This window comes from Panulirus ornatus, chromosome 53, assembly GCF_036320965.1.
Source record: "Panulirus ornatus isolate Po-2019 chromosome 53, ASM3632096v1, whole genome shotgun sequence".
NCBI lineage: Eukaryota > Metazoa > Arthropoda > Malacostraca > Decapoda > Palinuridae > Panulirus > Panulirus ornatus.
In genome coordinates, this window is record NC_092276.1 from 7,466,553 (window position 1) to 7,487,946 (window position 21,394).

At 42.2% G+C, this 21,394-nt stretch overlaps 1 protein-coding gene across 1 annotated transcript in view; it reads left to right on the forward strand.

Moving 5' to 3' along the window:
* Window positions 1–21,394, forward strand: part of LOC139765211 (uncharacterized) — a 180,538-nt gene that overhangs the window by 76,819 nt on the left and 82,325 nt on the right. The window contains exon 5 of the mRNA XM_071692511.1: window positions 21,198–21,309. Within this exon, the coding sequence (XP_071548612.1) occupies window positions 21,198–21,309 (112 nt within the window). The remainder of the gene's footprint in view (window positions 1–21,197; window positions 21,310–21,394) is intronic.

Sequence of the window (21,394 nt, forward strand, 5' to 3'; positions counted from 1 at the left end):
TATATGTAAATGTCTTTGTATGTATATATATGTATACATTGAAATGTATAGTTATGTAAGTGTGCATGTGGACGTTTTTATATACATGTGTATGTGGGTGGGTTGGGCCATTCTTTTGTTTGTTTCCTTGCGCTACCTCGCTAGCATGGGAGGCAGCAACAAAGTATAGTAAAATGAAAATAGAGTGATGTAGTATACTAGGGTCGACGTGATTCAATGGACTGAACCAGGGCATGTGAAATGTCTGGGGTAAACCATGGAAAGGTTTGTGGGACCTGGATGTGGATAGGTAGCTGTGGTTTCAGTGCATTGTACATGGTAGCTAGAGACTGGGTGAATGAATGTGGCTTTTTTGTCAGTTTTCCTGGATCTACCTTTCTGAAGTGGCGTGTAGCAATGCTGTTTCCTTTGTGGGTGGGCTAGCATCAGGAATGGATTGAAGGCAAGGAAGTATGAATATGTACATGTGTATATATGTATAAGAGCTTGTAGATTTGTGTGCTGAAAAAGGACTGGTGATTGGGAATACCTGGTTTAAAAAGAGGGATACAAATAAGTATACATATGTAAGTAGGAGAGATGGCCAGAGAGCGTTATTGGATTATGTGTTGATTGATAGGCGCGCGAAAGAGAGACTTTTCGATGTTAATGTGCTGAAAGGTGCAATTGGAGGGATGTCTGATCTTTATATTGTAGAGGCGAAGGTGAAGATTTGTAGAGGTTTTCAGAAAATATGAGAAAAGGTTCGGGTGAAGAGAGGTGAGAGTAAGTGAGCTTGGGAAGTAGACTTGTGTGAGGAAGTACCAGGAGAGACTGAGTGCAGAATGGAAAAATGAGTATTTAAAGGAGGTAAGGGGAGTGGGGGAGGAATGGGATGTATTTAGGAAAGCAGTGATGGCTTGCCCAAAAGATGCTTGTGGCATGAGAAGCATGGGAGGTGGGCAGTTTAGAAAGGGTAGTGAGTGGTGGGATGAAGAAGTAAGGTAATTAGTGAAAGAGAGCCATTTGGATGGTTTTTGGAGGGAAATAGTGCAAATGACTAGGAGATGTATAAAAAAATTGAGGCAGGAGGTCGAGAAAGGTGCAAGAGGTGAAAAAGAGGGCAAATGAGAGTTGGGGGGAGAGAGTATTATTGAATTTTAGGGAGAATAAAAAGATGTTTTGGAAGGAGGTAAATAAAGTGCTTAAGACAAGAGAACCAATGGGAACATTGGTGAAGGGGGCTAATGGGGAGGTAATAACAAGTAGTGGTGATGTGAGAAGGAGATGTAGTGAGTATTTTGAAGGTTTGTTGAATGTGTTGGATGATAGAGTGGCAGATATAGGGTGTTTTGTTCGAGGTGATGTGCGAAGTGAGAGGGTCAGGGAGAATGGTTTGGTAAACAGAGATGAGGTAGTGAAAGCTTTGTTGAAGATGAAAGTTGGCAAGGCAGTGGGTTTGGATGGTATTGCAGTGGAATTTATTAAAAAAGGGGGTGACTGTGTTGTTGACTGGTTGGTGAGGATATTCAATGAATGTATGGCTCATGGTGAAGTGTCTGAGGATTGGCAGAATACATGCATAGTACCATTGTACAAAGGCAAAGGGGATAAAGGTGTGTGTTCAGATTTCAAAGGTATAAGTTTGTTGAGTTATCCCTGAGGATAGGGGATTAAGAGTACTTCCCACGTATTCCCTGCGTGTCGTAGAAGGCGACTAAAAGGGGAGAGAGTGGGGGGCTGGAAATCCTCCCCTCACGTTTTTTTTTTTTTTGTTTTTTTTTTAATTTTCCAAAAGAAGGAACAGAGGGGGCCAGGTGAGGATACTCCAAAAAAGACCCAGTCCTCTGTTCTTAATGCTACCTCGCTGACGCGGGAAATGGCGAATAGTTTAAAAGAAAAGAAAGAAAGAAGTTTGTTGAGTATTCCTGGGAAATTATATGGGAGGGTATTGATAGAGAGGGTGAAAGCATGTACAGAGCATCAGATTGGGGAAGAGCAATGTGGTTTCAGAAGTGGCAGAGGATATGTGGATCAGGTGTTTGCTTTGAAGAATGTATGTGAGAAATACTTAGAAAAAGAAATGGATTTGTATGTAGCATTTATGGATCTGGAGGAGACATATGATAGAATTGATAGATGCTCTGTGGAAGGTATTAAGAGTATATGGTGTGGGAGGCAAGTTGATAGAAGCAGTGAAAAGTTTTTATCGAGGATGTAAGGCATGTATACAAGTAGGAAGAGAGACAAGTGACTGGTTCCCAGTGAATGTCGGTTTGCTGCAGGGATGCGTGATGTCTCCATGGTTGTTTAAATTGTTAATGGATGGGTTTTTAGGGAGGTGAATGCAAGAGTTTTGGAAAGAGGGGCAAGTGTGTAGTCTGTTGTGGATGAGAGGGCTTGGGAAGTGAATCAGTAGTTGTTTGCTGATGATACAGCGCTGATGGCTAATTTGGGTGAGAAACTGCAGAAGCTGGTGACTGAGTTTGGTAAAGTGTGTGAAAGAAGAAAGCTTAGAGTAAATGTGAATAAGAGCAAGGTTATTAGGTACAGTAGAGTTGAGGGACTCACATTTATCCCCTTTGCCTTTGTACAAAGGAACTATGCAAGCATTGCGCCAATCCTCATGCACCTCACCATGAGTCATAAATACATTAAATAATCTTACCAACCAGTCAACAATACAGTCACCCCCTTTTTTCAATAAATTCCACTGCAATACCATCCAAACCCGCTGCCTTGCCGGCTTTCATCTTCCACAAAGCTTTTGCTACCTCTTCTCTGTTTACCAAATCATTTTCCCTAACCGTCTCCCTTTGCACACCACCTCGACCAAAACACCCTATATCTTCCACTCTTTCATGAAACACATTCAACAAACCTTCAAAATACTCACTCCATCTCCTCACATCACCACTACTTGTTATCACCTCCCCATTATCCCCCTTCACTGAAGTCCTCATTTGTTCCCATGTCTTATGCACTTTATTTACCTCCTTCCAAAACATCTTTTTATCCTCTCTAAAGTTTAATGATACTCTCTCACCCCAACTCTCATTTGCCCTCTTTTTCGCCTCTTGCACCTTGACCTCCCGCCTCTTTCTTTTATACATCTCCCACTCATTTGCATTATTTCCCTGCAAAAATCGTCCAAATGCCTCTCCCTTCTCTTTCTCTAATAATCTTCATCCCACCACTCACTACCCTTTCTAATCTGCCCACCTCCCACGCTTCTCATGCCACAAGCATCTTTTGCGCAAGCCATCACTGCTTCCCTAAATGCATCCCATTCCTCCCCCACTCCCCTTACATCCTTTGTTCTCACCTTTTTCCATTCTCTACTCAGACTCTGCTGGTACTTCCTCTCACAAGTCTCCTTCTTATGCTCACTTACTCTCACCACTCTCTTTACCCTTACATTCTCTCTTCTTTTCTGAAAACCTCTACATATCTTCACATTTCCTTCCACAAGATAATGATCAGACATCCCTTCAGTTGCGCCCTCAGCAAATTAACATCCAAAAGTCTCTCTTTCTCACGCCTATCAATTAACACGTAATCCAATAACGATCTATGGCCATCTCTCCTACTTATATACATATACTTATGTATATCTCTTTATAAACCAGATATTCCCAATCACCAGTCCTTTTTTAGCACATCAATCTACAAGCTCTTCACCATTTCCATTTACATCACTGAGCACCCCATGTACACCAATTATTCCCTCAACTGCCACATTACTCACCTTTGCATTCAAATCACCTATCACTATAACCCCGTCCCGTTCATCAAAACTACTAACACACTCACTCAGCTGCTCCAAAACACTTGCCTCTCATAATCTTTCTTATGCTCAGGTGCATATGCACCAATAATCACCCACCTCTCTCCATCCACTTTCAGTTTTACCCATATCAATCTAGAGTTTACTTTCTAGCACCCTATCACATACTTCCACCACTCCTGTTTCAGGAGTAGTGCTACTCCTTCCCTTGCTCTTGTCCTCTCACTAACCCCTGACTTAACTTCCAAGACATTCCCAAACCCCTCTTCCCCTTTACCCTTGAGCTTCGTTTCACAAAGAGCCAAAACATCCAGGTTCCTTTCCTCAAACATACTACCTATCTCTCCTTTTTTCTCATCTTGGTTACATCCACACACATTTAGACACCCCAATCTGAGCCTTCATGGAGGATGAGCACTCCCCGCATGACTCCTTCTTCTGTTTCCCCTATTAGAAAGTTGAAATACAAGGAGGGGAGGGTTTCCAGCCCCCCTGCTCCCGTTCCCTTTAGTTGCCTTCTACGACACGTGAGGAATGCGTGGGAAGTATTCTTTCTCCCCTATCCCCCGGGGATATATATTTGGATAGACGTATACATATATGCTATTTATTTACTTATCCCAAGGGATAGGGGAGAAAGAATACTTCCCATGCATTCCTCACGTGTCGTAGAAGGCGACTAAAGGGGACGGGAGCAGGGGGCTGGAAACCCTCCCCTCGTATTTTAACTTTCTAAAAGGGGAAACAGAAGACGGAGTCACGCGGGGAGTGCTCATCCTCCTCGAAGGCTCAAATTGGGGTGTCGAAATGTGTGTGGATGTAACCAAGATGAGAAAAAAGGAGACAGAGGTAGTATGTTTGAGGAAAGGAACCTGAATGTTTTGGCTCTTTGTGAAACAAAGCTCAAGGGTAAAGGGGAAGAGTGGCTTGGGAATGTCTTGGGAGTAAAGTCAGGGGTTAGTGAGAGGACAAGAGCAAGGGAAGGGGTAGCACTACTCCTGAAACAGGAGTTGTGGGAGTATGTGATAGAGTGTAAGAAAGTAAACTCTAGATTGATATGGGTAAAACTGAAAGTTGATGGAGAGAGATGGGTGATTTTTGGTGCTTATGCACCTGGGCATGAGAAGAAAGATCATGAGAGGCAAGTGTTTTGGGAGCAGCTAAATGAGTGTGTTAGTGGTTTTGATGCACAAGACTGGGTTATAGTGATGGGTGATTTGAATGCAAAAGTGAGTAATGTGGCAGTTGAGGGAATAATTGGTATACATGGGGTGTTCAGTGTTGTAAATGGAAATGGTGAAGAGCTTGTAGATTTATGTGCTGAAAAAGGACTGGTGATTGGGAATACCTGGTTTAAAAAGAGAGATATGCATAAGTATTCGTATGTACGTAGGAGAGAGTGTTATTGGATTACATGTTAATTGATAGGCGTGCGAAAGAGAGGCTTTTGGATATTAATGTGCTGAGAGGTGCAACTGAAGGGATGTCTGATCATTATCTTGTGGAGGCGAAGGTGTAGATTTGTATGGGTTTTCAGAAAAGAGAGAATGTAAGGGTGAAGAGAGTGGTGAGAGTAAGTGAGCTTGGGAAGGAGACTTGTGTGAGGAAGTACCAGGAGAAACTGAGTACAGAATGGAAAAAGGTGAGAACAAAGGAGGTAAGGGGAGTGGGGGAGGAATGGGATGTATTTAGGGAAGCAGTGATGACTTGCGCAAAAGATGCTTGTGGCATGAGAAGCGTGGGAGGTGGGTTGATTAGAAAGGGTAGTTAGTGGTGGGATGAAGAAGTAAGATTATTAGTGAAAGAGAAGAGAGAGGCATTTGGACAATTTTTGCAGGGAAAAAATGCAAATCAGTGGGTGATGTATAAATGAAAGAGGCAGGAGGTCAAGAGAAAGGTGCAAGAGGTGAAAAAGAGGGCAAATGAGAGTTAGGGTGAGAGAGTATCATTAAATTTTATGGAGAATAAAAAGATGTTCTGGAAGGAGGTAAATAAAGTGCGTAAGACAAGGGAGCAAATGGGAACTTCAGTGAAGGGGGCTAATGGGGAGGTGATAACAAGTAGTGGTGATGTGAGGAGATGGAGTGAGTATTTTGAAGGTTTGTTGAATGTGTTTGATGACAGAGTGGCAGATATAGGGTGTTTTGTTCGAGGTGGTGTACAAAGTGAGAGGGTTAGGGAAAATGATTTGGTAAACAGAGAAGAGGTAGTGGGGGCTTTGCGGAAGATGAAAGCCGGCAAGGCAGCAGGTTTGGATGGTATTGCAGTGGAATTTATTGAAAAAGGGGGTGACTGTATTGTTGACTGGTTGGTAAGGTTATTTAATGTATGATTCATGGTGAGGTGCTTGAGGATTGGCAGAATGGTTGCATAGTGCCATTGTACAAAGGCAAAGGGGATAAGAGTGAGTGCTCAAATTGCAGAGGTATAAGTTTGTTGAGTATTCCTGGTAAATTATATGGGAGAGTATTGATTGAGAGGGTGAACGCATGTACAGAGCATCAGATTGGGGAAGAGCAGTGTGGCTTCAGAAGTGGTAGACGATGTGTGGATCAGGAGTTTTCTTTGAAGAATGTATGAGAAATCCTTAGAAAAGCAAATGGATTTGTATGTAGCATTTATGGGTCTGGAGAAGGCTTATGATGGAGTTGATAGAGATGCTCTGTGGAAGGTATTAAGAATATATGATGTGGGAGGCAAGTTGTTAGAAGCAGTAAAAAGTTTTTATCGAGGATGTAAGGCATGTGTATGTGTAGGAAGAGAGGAAAGTGATTGGTTCTCAGTGAATGTAGGTTTGCGACAGGGGTGTGTGATGTCTCCATGGTTGTTTAATTTGTTTATGGATGGGGTTGTTAGGGAGGTGAATGCAAGAGTTTTGGAAAGAGGGGCAAGTATCCAGTCTGTTATGGATAAGAGAGCTTGGGAAGTGAGTCAGTTGTTGTTCACTGATGATACAGCGCTGGTGGCTGATTCGGGTGAGAAACTGCAGAAGCTGGTGACTGAGTTTGGTAAAGTGTGTGAAAGAAGAAAGTTAAGAGTAAATGTGAATAAGAGCAAGGTTATTAGGTACAGTAGGGTTAAGGATCAAGTCAATTGGGAGGTAAGTTTGAATGGAGAAAAACTGGAGGAAGTTAAGTGTTATAGATATCTGGGAGTGGACCTGGCAGCGGATGGGACCATGGAAGCGGAAATGAATCATAGGGTGGGGAAGGGGGCGAAAATTCTGGGAGCCTTGAAGAATGTTTGTAAGTAGAGAACATTATCTCGGAAAGCAAAAATGGGTATGTTTGAAGGAATAATGGTTCCAACAATGTTGTTTGGTTGCGAGGCGTGGACTATGGATAGAGTTGTGTGCAGGAGGGTGGATGTGCTGGAAATGATATGTTTGAGGACAATATGTGGTGTGAATTGGTTTGATCGAGTAAGTAATGTAAGGGTAAGAGAGATGTGTGGAAATAAAAAGAGTGTGGTTGAGAGAGCAGAAGAAGGTGTTTTGAAATGGTTTGGTCACATGGAGAGAATGAGTGAGGAAAGATTGACCAAGAGGATATATGTGTCAGAGGTGGAGGGAACGAGGAGAAGTGGGAGACCAAATTGGAGGTGGAAAGATGGAGTGGAAAAGATTTTGTGTGATCGGGGCCTGAACATGCAGGAGGGTGAAAGGCGTGCAAGGAATAAAGTGAACTGGAACGATGTGGTATACTGGGGTCGACGTGCTGTCAATGGATTGAACGAGGGCATGTGAATTGTCTGGGGTAAACCATGGAAAGTTCTGTGGGGCCTGGATGTGGAAAGGGGGCTGTGGTTTCAATGCATTATTACATGACCGCTAGAGACTGAGTGTGAACGAATGGGGCCTTTGTTGTCTTTTCCTAGCTCTACCTCACACACATGAGGGGGAAGGGGGTTGTTATTCCATGTGTGGCGAGGTGGCGATGGGAATGAATAAAGGCAGACTATGAATTATGTACATGTGTAAATATGTATATGTCTGTGTGTGTATATACATGTGTACATTGAGATGTATAGTTATGCATATTTGCGTGTGTGTACGTGTATGTATATACATGTGTATGTGGGTGGGTTGGGCCATTCTTTCGTGTGTTTCCTTGCGCTACCTCGCTGACGTGGGAGACAGTGACAAAGCAAAATAGATAAAAATAAATAATAAATTTACTTATTCATTTATTTATTTATTATACTTTTTGCTGTCTCCCATGTTAGCAAGGTAGTGCAAGGAAACAGACAAAAGAATGGCCCACCCCACCCATATACACATGTATATACATCCATGTCCACACACACTCACATACATACCAATACACGGGGTGGGGAGGGGACGAAGGTTCTGGGAGCATTGAAGAATGCGTGGAAGGCAAGAACATTATCTTGGAGAACAAAAACAGGTATGTTTGAAGGAATAGTGGTTCCATAATGTTATATGGTTGCGAGGTGTGGGCTATAGATAAAGTTGTGTTGAGGAGGGTGGATGTGTTGGAAATGAGATGTTTGAGGACAATATGTGGTGTGAGGTGGTTTTATTGAGTAAGTAATGAAAGGTTAAGAGAGATGTGTGGTAATATAAAAGTGTGGTTGAGAGAGTAGAAGAGGGTGTTTTGAAATGGTTTGGTCACATGGAGAGAATGAGTGAGGAAAGGTTGACCAAGAGGATATATGTGTCAGAGGTGGAGGGAATGTGGGGAAGTGGGAGACCTATTTGGAGGTGGAAGGATGGAGTGAAAAAGATTTTGTGTGATCGGGGCCTGAACATGCAGGAGGGTGAAAGGCGTGTAAGGAATAGAGTGAATTGGAATGATGTGTTTTACCGGGGTCAACGTGCTGTCAATGGATTGAACCAGGGCATGTGAAGCGTCGGGAGTAAACCATGGAAAGTTCTGTGGGGCCTGGACGCGGAAAGGGGGCTGTGGTTTCGGTGCATTATACATGACAGCTAGAGACTGAGTGTGAACGAATGGGGCCTTTGTTGTCTTTTCCTAGCGCTGCCTCGTACAGGTGCGTGTGGAGGGGGGTGTCATTTCATGTGTGGTTAGGTGGCAATGGGAATGAATAGAGGCAGACAGAGTGAATTATGTACATGTGTATATATGTATATGTATGTGTATGTATATATATGAAATGTTATTATTTTGCTTTGTTGCTGTCTCCCACGTTAGCGAGGTAGCGCAAGGAAACAGACGAAAGAATGGCCCAACCCACCCACATACACATGTATATTCATACACGTCCACACATGCAAATATACATATCTATACATCTCAACGTATACATATATATACACACACAGACATATACATATATACACATGTACATAATTCATACTGTCTGCCTTTATTCACTCCCATCATCACCCCACCACACATGAAATAACAACCCCCTCCCCCCTCATGTGTGTGAGGCAGCACTAGGAAAAGACAGCAAAGGCCACATTCGTTCACACTCAGTCTCTAGCTCACATAATAATGCACCAAAACCACAGCTCCCTTTGCACATCCAGGCCCCACAGAACTTTCCATGGTTTACCTCAGACGCTTCACATGCCCTGGTTCAATCCATTGACAGCACGTCGACCCTGTTATACCACATCGTTCCAATTCACTCTATTCCTTGCACACCTTTCACCCTCCTGCATGTTCAGGCCCTGATCACTCAAAATCTTTTTCACTCCATCTTTCCACCTCCAATTTGTTCTCCCACTTCTCCTCATTGCCTCCACCTCTGACACGTATATCCTCTTGGTCAATCTTTCCTCACTCATTCTCTCCATGTGACCAAACCATTTCAAAACACCCTCTTCTGCTCTCTCAACCACACTCTTTTTATTACTCACATCTCTCTTACCCTTACGTTACTTACTCGATCAAACCACCTCACACCACATATTGTCCTCAAACATCTCATTTCCAGCACATCCACCCTCCTCCGCACAACTCTATCCATAGCCCATGCCTCGCAACCACATAAGATTGTTGGAACCACTATTCCTTCAAACATAGCCATTTTTGCTTTCCGATAATGTTCTTGACTTCCACACATTCTTCAACCCTCCCAAAATTTTTGCCCCCTCCCCCACCCTATGATTCACTTCCGCTTCCACGGTTCCCTTCGCTGCCAAATCCACTCCCAGATATCTAAAACACTTCACTTCCTCCAGTTTTTCTCCGTTCAAACTTACCTCCCAGTTGACTTGTCCCTCAACCCTACTGTACCTAATAATCTTGCTCTTATTCACATTTACTCCTAACTTCTTCTTTCACACACTTTACCAAACTCAGTCACCAGCTTCTGCAGTTTCTCCCACGAATCACCACCTGCACCGTATCATAAGCGAACAACAACTGACTCACTTCCCAAGCTCTCTCATCCACAACAGACTGCATACTTGCCCCCCTTTCCAAAACTCTTGCATTCACCTCCCTAAGAACCCCATCCATAAACAAATTAAACAACTATGGAGACGTCACACACCCCTGCCGCAAACATTCATTCACTGAGAACCAATCACTTTCCTCTCTTCCTACTTGTACACATGCCTTACATCCTTAATTAAAACTTTTCCCTGCTTCTAACAACTTGCCTCCCACACCACATATTCTTAATACCTTCCACAGAGCATCTCTGTCAGTTCTATCATATGAAATGTATATGCATGTATATGTGCGTGTGTGAGTCTTTATGTATGTGGGTGGATTGGGCCATTCATTGTCTAATTCCTTGCACTACCTTGCTAACATGGTTAAGTATGATAGATATGAATGAAAAAATTTTGCATCTTAAAAGGGTTACTGAAGTGCTTCACCTTCCTGCAGAATTTGTAACTGTTGAATCCTTAGTACTTTAAGAAGGCAGGTTTCATTTTTTTTTTTATATATATGGTTGCCATTTCCTGCATTAATGAGCTAGCGCAAGGGATATACATAGGATTGGCCTCATTCACTTGCATTCACTGAAACCAGAGTCCCCTGTCCACAGACAGGCCCCATGAACCTTTCCATAGTATTGTGTAGTATTTCCATAGTCTATTTGGAAAGAATTTGCCAAAAAAGTTGCCTCTTTACACAGTTTCTTTTCGAATCATCATACCTATCTTTTGGACTAACAATGTGGAAAACAATCACAAAATCACTGTGTATTTACAGTTCACAATTACACAGCTACAACATTAGTTAAACCAAAATGCTTACTATTCATAATCCAGCTTATCAAAATGTATAACACTATTTTGATTTAACACTGATCGCTGCACAGTCCCTTTTGGAAACTTCTCACTTAATTTGTAAATTGATAGTGTGGAAAATGATTATAATTTGAATGCATATCTCAAAAGATTACACCACATAATTTGAATGCATATCTCAAAAGATTACACCACATGTAATGTTTGTTCATCTGGCATGATTACCATTAATATCTAATATTATAGCACTCTTCTGTTTTACATTGATTTTTAAATGCTTCCTTTCAGAAACATCATACTTCAACTGATAATATGGGAAATGATTGCAGTATAGGCGTGTAATATTCACTCATAACAACACTACTTATAACAGTTACTCAACCAGTGTGCTTACCATCATCAAGATGTTTAGTACTTTTTAATTTTATCCACTCCCAGCTATCTAAAACACTTCACTTCCTCCAGTTTTTCTCCATTCAAACTTACCTCCCAGTTGACTTGTTCCTCAACTCTACTGAACCTAATAACCTTGATCTTATTCTCAGCTTTCTTCTTTCACACACTTTACCAAACTCAGTCACTAGCTTCTGCAGTTTCTCACCCAAATCGGCCACCAGTATTGTATTAGCGAACAACAACTGACTTACTTCCCAAGCCCTCTCATCCACAATAGACTGCATACTTGCCCCTCTCTCCAAAACTCTTGCATTCATCTCCCTAACCGCCCCATCCGTAAACAAATATAACAACCAAGGAGACATCATGCACCCCTGCTGATAACCAACATTCACTGGGAACCAAACACTTTTCTCTCTTCTTACTTGTACACATGCCATACATCCTCGATAAAAACGTATCACTGCTTCTAACAACTTACCTCCCACACCATATACTCTTAATACCTTCCACAGAGCATCTCTATCAACTCTGATCATATGCCCTCTCCAGATCCATAAATGCTACATATGAATCCATCTGCTTTTCTAGGTATTTCTCACATACATTCTTCAAAGCAAACACCTGATCCACACATTCTCTACCACTTCTGAAACCACACTGCTCTTCCCCAATCTGATGCTCTGTACATGTCTTCACCCCTTCGATCAATACCTTCCTGTATAATTTCCCAGGAATACTCAACAAATTTACACCTCTTTTATTGGAACACTCTCCTTTATCCCCTTTGCCTTTGTACAACGGCACTATGCATGCATTCTGCCAATCCTCAGGCACTTCACCGTGAACCATACATATATTCAATATTCTCACCAATCAGTCAGCAACATGGAAGTAGAAGTGAGTCACAGAGTGGGGGAGGGGGCGAAGGTTCTGGGAGCGTTGAAAATTGTATGGAAGGTGAGAACATTATCTCAGAGAGCAAAAATGTTATATGGTTATATGGTTATATGTTATATGGTTGCGAGGCATGGGCTATAGATAGGGTTGTGTGGAGGAGGGTGGATGTGTTGGAAATGAAATGTATGAGAACAGTATGTGGTGTGAGGTGGTTTGATTGAGTAAGTAATGAAAGGGTAGGAGAGATGTGTGGTGATTAAAAGAGTGTGGTTGAGGGAGCAGAAGAGGGTGTATTGAAATGGTTTTGTCACACTGAGAGAATGAATGAGGAAAGATTGACAAAGGATATATGTGTCAGAGGTGGAGCAAATGAGAAGTGGAAAACTAAATCGGAGGTGGAACGATGGAGTGAAAAAGATTTTGAGCAGTTGGGGCCTGAACATACAGGAGGGTGAAAGGCGAGCAAGGAATAGAGTGAATTTGAACGATGTGGTATACCGGGGTCGATGTGCTGTCAGTAGATTGAATCAGGGCATGTGAAGAGTCTGTGGTAAACCATGGAAAGTTTTTTGGGGCCTCAAACATCTCATTTCCAGCACATCCACCCTCCTCTGCACATATCTATCTATAGCCCATGCCTTGCAACCATATAACATTTTTGGAACCACTATTCCTTCAAACATACCCATGTTTGCTTTCTGAAATAATGTTCTCGACTTCCACACATTCTTCAACGCTCCCAGAACTTTTGCCCCCTCCCCCACCCTATGGTTCACTTCCTCTTCCATGGTTCCATCCGCTGCCAAATCCACTCCCAGATATCTAAAACACTTCACTTCCTCCAGTTTTTCTCCATTCAAACTTAACTCCCGGTTGACTTGTCCCTCAACCCTACTGTACCTAATAATCTTGCTCTTATTCACATTTACTCAACTTTCTTCTTTGACACACTTTACCAAGCTCAGTCACCAGCTTCTGCAGTTTCTCACATGACTCAGCCACCAGCGCTGTATCATCAGCGAACAACAACTGACTCACTTCCCAAGCTCTCTCATCCACAACAGACTGCATACTTGCCCCTCTTTCCAAAACTCTTGCATTCTCCTCCCTAAGAACCCCATCCATAAACAAATTAAACAACCATGGAGACATCACGCACCCCTGCCGCAAACCTACATTCACTGAGAACCAATCACTTTCCTCTCTTCCTACACATACACCTAAAAATGGTGTCTATGTCGAGAGAAAGTGAGAACCAATATATGTCCGAGCTGGCTGGCTGTTAGCACAGAAGACTTATACCAGATGGCATGACACTGGAGCCTCTCACTCTAACCCAATAACAGTAGAATTCATTTCCATTTGCATTCCTGGAGAGCATGAATTCAACAGTGTAGTATGAAAATGGTAACTGGTCCAGTCATACTACATATTTATGAAGGCAAACCATAAAGATTCCAAAATGGCATTACTATTTTATTATATTTATATTATACTCTGTTGCTGTCTCCCGCATTAGCAAGGTAGCACAAGGAAACAGATGAAAGAATGGCCCATCCCACCCACATACACATGTATATTCATACACGTCCACACATGCACTAATACATACCTATACATATCAACGTATCCATATATATATATATACACACACAGACATATACACTTGTACATAAATCATACTGTCTGCCCTTATTCATTCCCGTCGCCACCCTGTCACACATGAAAGGACAATCCCCTCCCCCCGCATGTGCGCGAGGTAGCACTAGGAAAAAACAACAAAGGCCACATTTGTTCACACTAAGTCTAGCTGTCATGTATATTGCACCGAAACCACAGCTCCCTTTCAACATCCAGGCCCCACAAAATTTCCATGGTTTACTCCAGACGCTTCACATGCCCTGATTCAATCCATTGACAGCACGTCAACCCCGGTATACCACATCGTTCCAATTCACTCTATTCCTTGCACGCCTTTCACCCTCCCGCAGGTTCAGGCCCCAATCACTCAGAATCTTTTTCACTCCATCTTTCCACCTCCAATTTGGTCTCCTACTTCTCCTCGTTCCCTCCACCTCTGACACATATATCCTCTTTGTCAATCTTTCCTCACTCATTCTCTCCATGTGACCAAACCATTTCAAAACACCTTCTGCTCTCTCAACCACATTCTATTTACCACCACACATCTCTCTTACCCTTTCATTACTTACTCGATCAAACCACCTCACACCACATATTGTCCTCAAACATCTCATTTCCAGCACATCCACCCTTCTCTGCACTACTCTATCTATAGCCCACGCCTCACAACCATATACCATTTTTGGAACCACTATTCCTTCAAACATACCCATTTTTGCTTTCCAAGATAATGTTCTCAACTTCCACACATTTTTCAATGCTGCCAGAACTTTCACCCTCTCCCCCACCCTATGATTCACTTCCGCTTCCATGGTTCCATCCGCTGCCAAATCCTCTCCCAGATATCTAAAACACTTCACTTCCTCCAGTTTTTCTCCATTCAAACTTACCTCTCAATTGACTTGTCCCTCAACCCTACTGTACCTAATAACCTTGCTCTTATTCACATTTACTCTCAGCTTTCTTCTTTCACAGACTTTACCAAACTCAGTCACCAGCTTCTGCAGTTTCTCACCCGAATCAGCTACCAGCGCTGTATCATCAGCGAACAACAACTGACTCTCTTCCCAAGCTCTTTCATCCACAATAGACTGCATACTTGCCCCTCTATCCAAAACTCTTGCACTCACCTCCCTAAGAACCCCATCCATAAACAAATTAAACAACCATGGAGACATCACGCACCCCTGCCGCAAACCAACATTCACTGAGAACCAATCACTTTCCTCTCTTCCTTCTTGTACACATGCCTTACATCTTCGAAAAAACTTTTCACTGCTTCTAACAACTTACCTCCCGCACCATATGTACTTAATACCTTCCACAGAGCATCTCTATCAACTCTTATCATATGCCTTCTCCAGATCCATAAATGCTACACACAAATCCATTTGCTTTTCTAAGTATTTCCCACATACATTCATCAAAGCAAACATCTGATCCACACATCCTCTACCACTTCTGAAACCACAATGCTCTTCCCCAGTCTGATGTTTTGTGCATGCCTTCACCCTCTCAATCAATACTCTCCCATATAATTTCCCAGGAATACTCAACAAACTCTGTAATTTGAGCACTCACTTTTTTCCCTATTATTTTTTTTTTTTTTTTATTATACTTTGTTGCTGTCTCCCGCGTTTGCGAGGTAGCGCAAGGAAACAGACGAAAGAAATGGCCCAACCCCCCCCCCCATACACATGTATATACATACGTCCACACACGCAAATATACATACCTACACAGCTTTCCATGGTTTACCCCAGACGCTTCACATGCCTTGATTCAATCCACTGACAGCACGTCAACCCCGGTATACCACATCGCTCCAATTCACTCTATTCCTTGCCCTCCTTTCACCCTCCTGCATGTTCAGGCCCCGATCACACAAAATCTTTTTCACTCCATCTTTCCACCTCCAATTTGGTCTCCCTCTTCTCCTCGTTCCCTCCACCTCCGACACATATATCCTCTTGGTCAATCTTTCCTCACTCATTCTCTCCATGTGCCCAAACCACTTCAAAACACCCTCTTCTGCTCTCTCAACCACGCTCTTTTTATTTCCACACATCTCTCTTACCCTTACGTTACTCACTCGATCAAACCACCTCACACCACACATTGTCCTCAAACATCTCATTTCCAGCACATCCATCCTCCTGTGCACAACTCTATCCATAGCCCACGCTTCACAACCATACAACATTGTTGGAACCACTATTCCTTCAAACATACCCATTTTTGCTTTCTGAGATAATGTTCTCGACTTCCACACATTCTTCAAGGCCCCCAGGATTTTCGCCCCCTCCCCCACCCTATGATCCACTTCCGCTTCCATGGTTCCATCCGCTGCCAGATCCACTCCCAGATATCTAAAACACTTCACTTCCTCCAGTTTTTCTCCATTCAAACTATTATATCCCCATTAATATTTCATAGAAAAGAAGAAAATTGAAAGTATATCTGGGTGATGTTTGCAGGATATCATAAACTTCCTCAAGTATAACAATTTACTTGCTTCTTACACTCATTATGATGAAGGAAGTGTAAATGACTGAAAAATAAAGATAACTGTGTTTAAAAGGATATAGAGAAGCACTGTATTGCCTGCTCATGAGCATTTGTCAAACACATTGTTGAGTGGATAAGGAAATGCAATTAAACAAATTGTTCTCCAAAGATGTAGCATCTGTACTGTATTCTTTTGTTATGAAGAGGTAGGTGATTGAAATAAGCAGTGATTAAGTTTGAATGCTGATTGTATACAATATACAAAAAAAGTTGTATGATAGTACATTATCAAGTGAATAGTGCTTATTTCCCTTGAAGGTTCATTCTTAGGTGTTTGAATGTGTGTGGATGCAGCCAGTATGAGAAGAATGGAGAAATAGATACTATGTTTGAGAAGAGGAACCTGGATGTTCTAATTTTGTATAAAAGAGGTTAAAGAAAGGGGGAAGAATGGATTGGAAATGTTTTAAGGGGAAAGTCAGGGATTAGTGTGAGGGTGAGAGGTAAAGAAGGGTAGCACTTCTGCTGAGGGAGGAGTAGCTGCAATGTGTTGAAAGAGTGTAAGGAAGTGAGTCCTAGACCGATGTAGGGAAAAAATAAAAGGGGATTACAAGAGGTGGGTGATTAATAATGCTGATACACCTGGAAGCTAGAGCAGTGAGGAAGAGAGGGAATTTGTTTGGGAGGCACCTAGTAAATATGTCATCAAACGTATTTATTATTTAAGTTATTATTATCCCTGGGGAGAGGGGAGAAAGAATACTTTCCATGCATTCTCTGCTTGTCATAGAAGGTGACTAAAGGGGATGGGATTGGGGGACCAGAATCCCTCCCCTCTTTGTATTTTAACTTTCTAAAAGGGGAAACAGAAAGAGTCATGTGGGAAGTGCTCATCCTCCTTGAAGGCTCAGATTGGGGTGTCTAAATGTGTATGGATGTAACCAAGATGAGAAAAAAGGAGAGATAGGAAGAAGTTTGAGGAAAGGGAGTTGGATGTTTTGTATCTGAGGGAAATGAAACTCAAGGGTAAAGGGGAAGAGTGATTTGGGAATGTCTTGTGAGTAAAGTCGGGTTGGTGAGAGGACAAGAGTGAAGGAAAGAGTATCCCTACTCCAGAAGCAAGAGTTTTGGGAGTATGTGATAGAGCATAAGAAAGTAAATTTTAGATTGATATGGGTAAAACTGAAAGTAGATGGAGAGAGATGGGTGATTATTGGTGCCTGTGCACCTGGTCATGATAAGAAAGATCATGAGAGGCAAGTGTTTTGGGAGCAGCTGAGTGAGTGTGTTAGCAGCTTTGATGCACAAGAGTGGATTATAGTGATGTGTGATTTCAATGCAAAGGTGAGTAATGTGGCAGTTGAGGGAGTAATTGGTGTACATGGGGTGTTCAGTGTTGTAAATGGAAATGTTGAAGAGCTTGTAGATTTATGTGCTGAAAAAGGACTGGTGATTGGGAATACATAGTTTGAAAAGAGAGATATACATAAGTATACGTATGTAAGTAGGAGAGATGGTCAGAGAGCGTTATTGGATTATGTGGTAATTGATAGGCACGTGAAAGAGAGACTTCTGGATGTTGATGTGCTGAGAGGGGATGTCCGATCATTATCTTGTGGAGGCAAAGGTGAAGATTTGTAGAGGTTTTCAGAAAAGAAGAGAGAATGTTGGGGTGAAGAGAGTGGTGAAAGTAAGTGAACTTGGAAAAAAGACTTGTGTGAGGAAGTACCAGGAGAGATTGAGCGCAGAATGGAAAAAGGTGAGAGGAAATGACTTAAGGGGAGTGGGGGAGGAATGGGATGTATTTAGGGAACCAGTAATGGCTTGCGCAAATGATGCCTGTGGCATGAGAAAGGAGGGAAGATTAGAAAGGGTAGTGAGTGGTGGGATGAAGAACTAAGATTGATAATGAAACAAGAGAGAGGCATTTGGATGATTTTTGCAGGGAAGAAGGATGAATGACTGGAAGGTGTATAAAAGAAAGAGGCAGGAGGTCAAAAGAAAGGTGCAAGAGGTGGAAAAGAGGGCAAATGAGAGTTAGGGTGAGAGAGTTATCTTTAAATTTTAGGGAGATTAAAGAAATGTTTGCACAAGAGATGCTTGTGGCATGAGAAGCGTGGGAGGTGGGCAGATTAGAAAGGGTAGTGAGTGGTGGGATGAAGAAGTAAGATTATTAGTGAAAAAGAAGAGAGAGGCATTTGGAAGATTTTTGCAGGGAAATAATGCAAATGACTGGGAGATGTATAAAAGAAAGAGGCAGGAGGTCAAGAGAAAGGTACAAGAGGTGAAAAAGAGGGCAAATGAAAGTTGGGGTGAGAGAGTATCATTGAATTTTAGGGAGAATAAAAGGATGTTTTGGAAGGAGGTAAATAAAGTGCGTAAGACAAGGAAACAAATGGGAACATCAGTGAAGGGGGCTAATGGGGAGGTAGTACAAGTAGTAGTGATGTGAGAGGATGGAGTGAGTATTTTGAAGGTATGTTAAGTGTGTTTGATGATAGAGTGGCAGATATAGGGTGTTTTGGTCGAGGTGGTGTGCAAAGTGAGAGGGTTAGGGAGAATGATTTGGTAAACAGAGAAGAGGTAGTAAAAGCTTTGCGGAAGATGAAAGCCGGCAAGGCGGCGGGTGTGGATGGTATTGCAGAGGTATTCATTAAAAAAGTGGGTGACTGTGTTGTTGACTGGTTGGTAAGGTTTGATGTATGTATGACTCATGGTGAGGTGCCTGAGGATTGGTGGAATGCTTGCATAGTGCCATTGTACAAAGGCAAAGGGGATAAAAGTATTTATTTTTTATTTATTTTGCTTTGTCACTGTCTCTCACATTAGCAAGGTAGCGCAAGGAAACACACGAAAGAATGGCCCAACCTCCACATACACATGTGGAGGTTAACATACATGTCCACACACGCAAATAAACATACCTATACATCTTAACGTATACATATATATACACACGCAGATGTATACATACATACACATGTACAGAATTCATACTGTCTGCCTTTATTGATTCCCATCACCACCTCACCACACATGAAATAATAACCCCCTCCCCCCTCATGTGTGCAAGGTAGTGCTAGGAAAAGACAACAAAGACCATGTCCATTCACACTCAGTCTCTAGCTGTCATGTAATAATGCACCGAAACCACAGATCCCTTGCACATCCAGGCCCCAGAGAACTTTCCATGGTTTACCCCAGATGCTTCACGTGCCCTAGTTCAATTCATTGACAGCATGTCGACCCCGGTATACCACTTCGTTCCAATTCACTCTATTCCTTGCACTTCTTTCACCCTCATGCATGTTCAGGCCCTGATCACTCAGAACCTTTTTCACTCCATCTTTCCACCTCCAATTTGGTCTCCCACTTCTCCTCGTTCCCTCCACCTCTGACACATACATCCTCTTGGTCAATCTTTCCTCACTCATTCTCACCATGTGACCAAACCATTTCAAAATACCCTCTTCCGCTCTCTCAACCATACTTTTTATTACCACACACCTCTCTTACCCTATTATTACTTAATCGATTAAACCACCTCACACCACATATTGTCCTCAAACATCTCATTTCCAGCACATCCATCCTCCTCTGCACAGCTCTATCCATAGCCCATGCCTTGCAACCATATACCATTTTTGGAACCACTATTCCTTCAAACATACCCATTTTTGCTGTCTGAGATAATGTTCTCGACTTCCACACATTCTTCAATGCTCCCAGAATTTTCACCCCCTCCTCCACCCTATGATTCACTTCTGCTTCCATAGTTCCATCTGCTGCCAAATCCACTCCCAGATATCAAAAACACTTTACGTCCTCCAGTTTCTCTCCATTCAAACTTACTTCCCAATTGACTTGACCCTCACCCCTACTGTACCTAATAACCTTGCTCTTATTCACATTTACTCTCAGCTTTCTTCTTTCACACACTTTATCAAACTCAGTCACCAGTTTCTGCAGTTTCTCACATGAATCAGCCACCAGCGCTGTATCATCAGCGAACAACAACTGACTCACTTCCCAAGCTCTCTCATCCACAACAGACTGCATACTTAGACTGCATACTTGCCCCTCTTTCCAAAACTCTTGCATTCACCTCCCTAAGAACCCCATCCATAAACAAATTAAACAACCATGGAGACATCACACACCCCTGCGGCAAACCTACATTCACTGAGAACCAATTACTTTCCTCTCTTCCTACATGTACACATACCTTACATCCTCGATAAAAACTTCACTGCTTCTAACAACTTCTAATTGTCATTTCATGTGTAGTGGGATGGCGACGGGAATCAATAAGGGCAGACAGTATGAATTATGTACATGTTTATATATGTATATGTCTGTGTGTGTATATATATGTATACGTTGAGATGTATAGGTATGTATATGTGTGTGTGTGGACATGTACTTATACACGTGTATGTGGGTGGGTTGGTTCATTCTTTTGTCTGTTTCCTTGCGCTGCCTCGCTAACGTGGGAGACAGCTACAAAGTATAATAAACAAAAAATATATTTATGTCTTTGTGTGGATAGGCCATTCTTTATCTGTCTCCTGGCGCTACCTCTCTGACATGGGAAGCGGCAATCAAGTATGATAAACCAAGTATAATACGACTTTAGCCATAATTTGCATGCAGAGGGTTGATAGGGGATTGATTACTTAGACATGAAAAACTACTGTAAATATGTAATGAAGCACACAAGCAAATTTGAAAAAAAAATTAATTTTGTATTCTGTAATTTTTGTAATGATGTGGCTGTTTGTTTTTCAGAATCCCAGTTCAAGTGAACCTCAAGGCTAAGGACCTACTCTATGAACTGAATCGTGCCCTTTCGGTATCACAACTTACATTCACAATGGGAGGAAATTGTGCTATCATGAAGGTAAGATTGCCAGTGAAGTCCCATGTAACAGTTGATGCGCAATAAAGGAATGCATTACTAATGCAGATATGAGTGTAATCTGGCT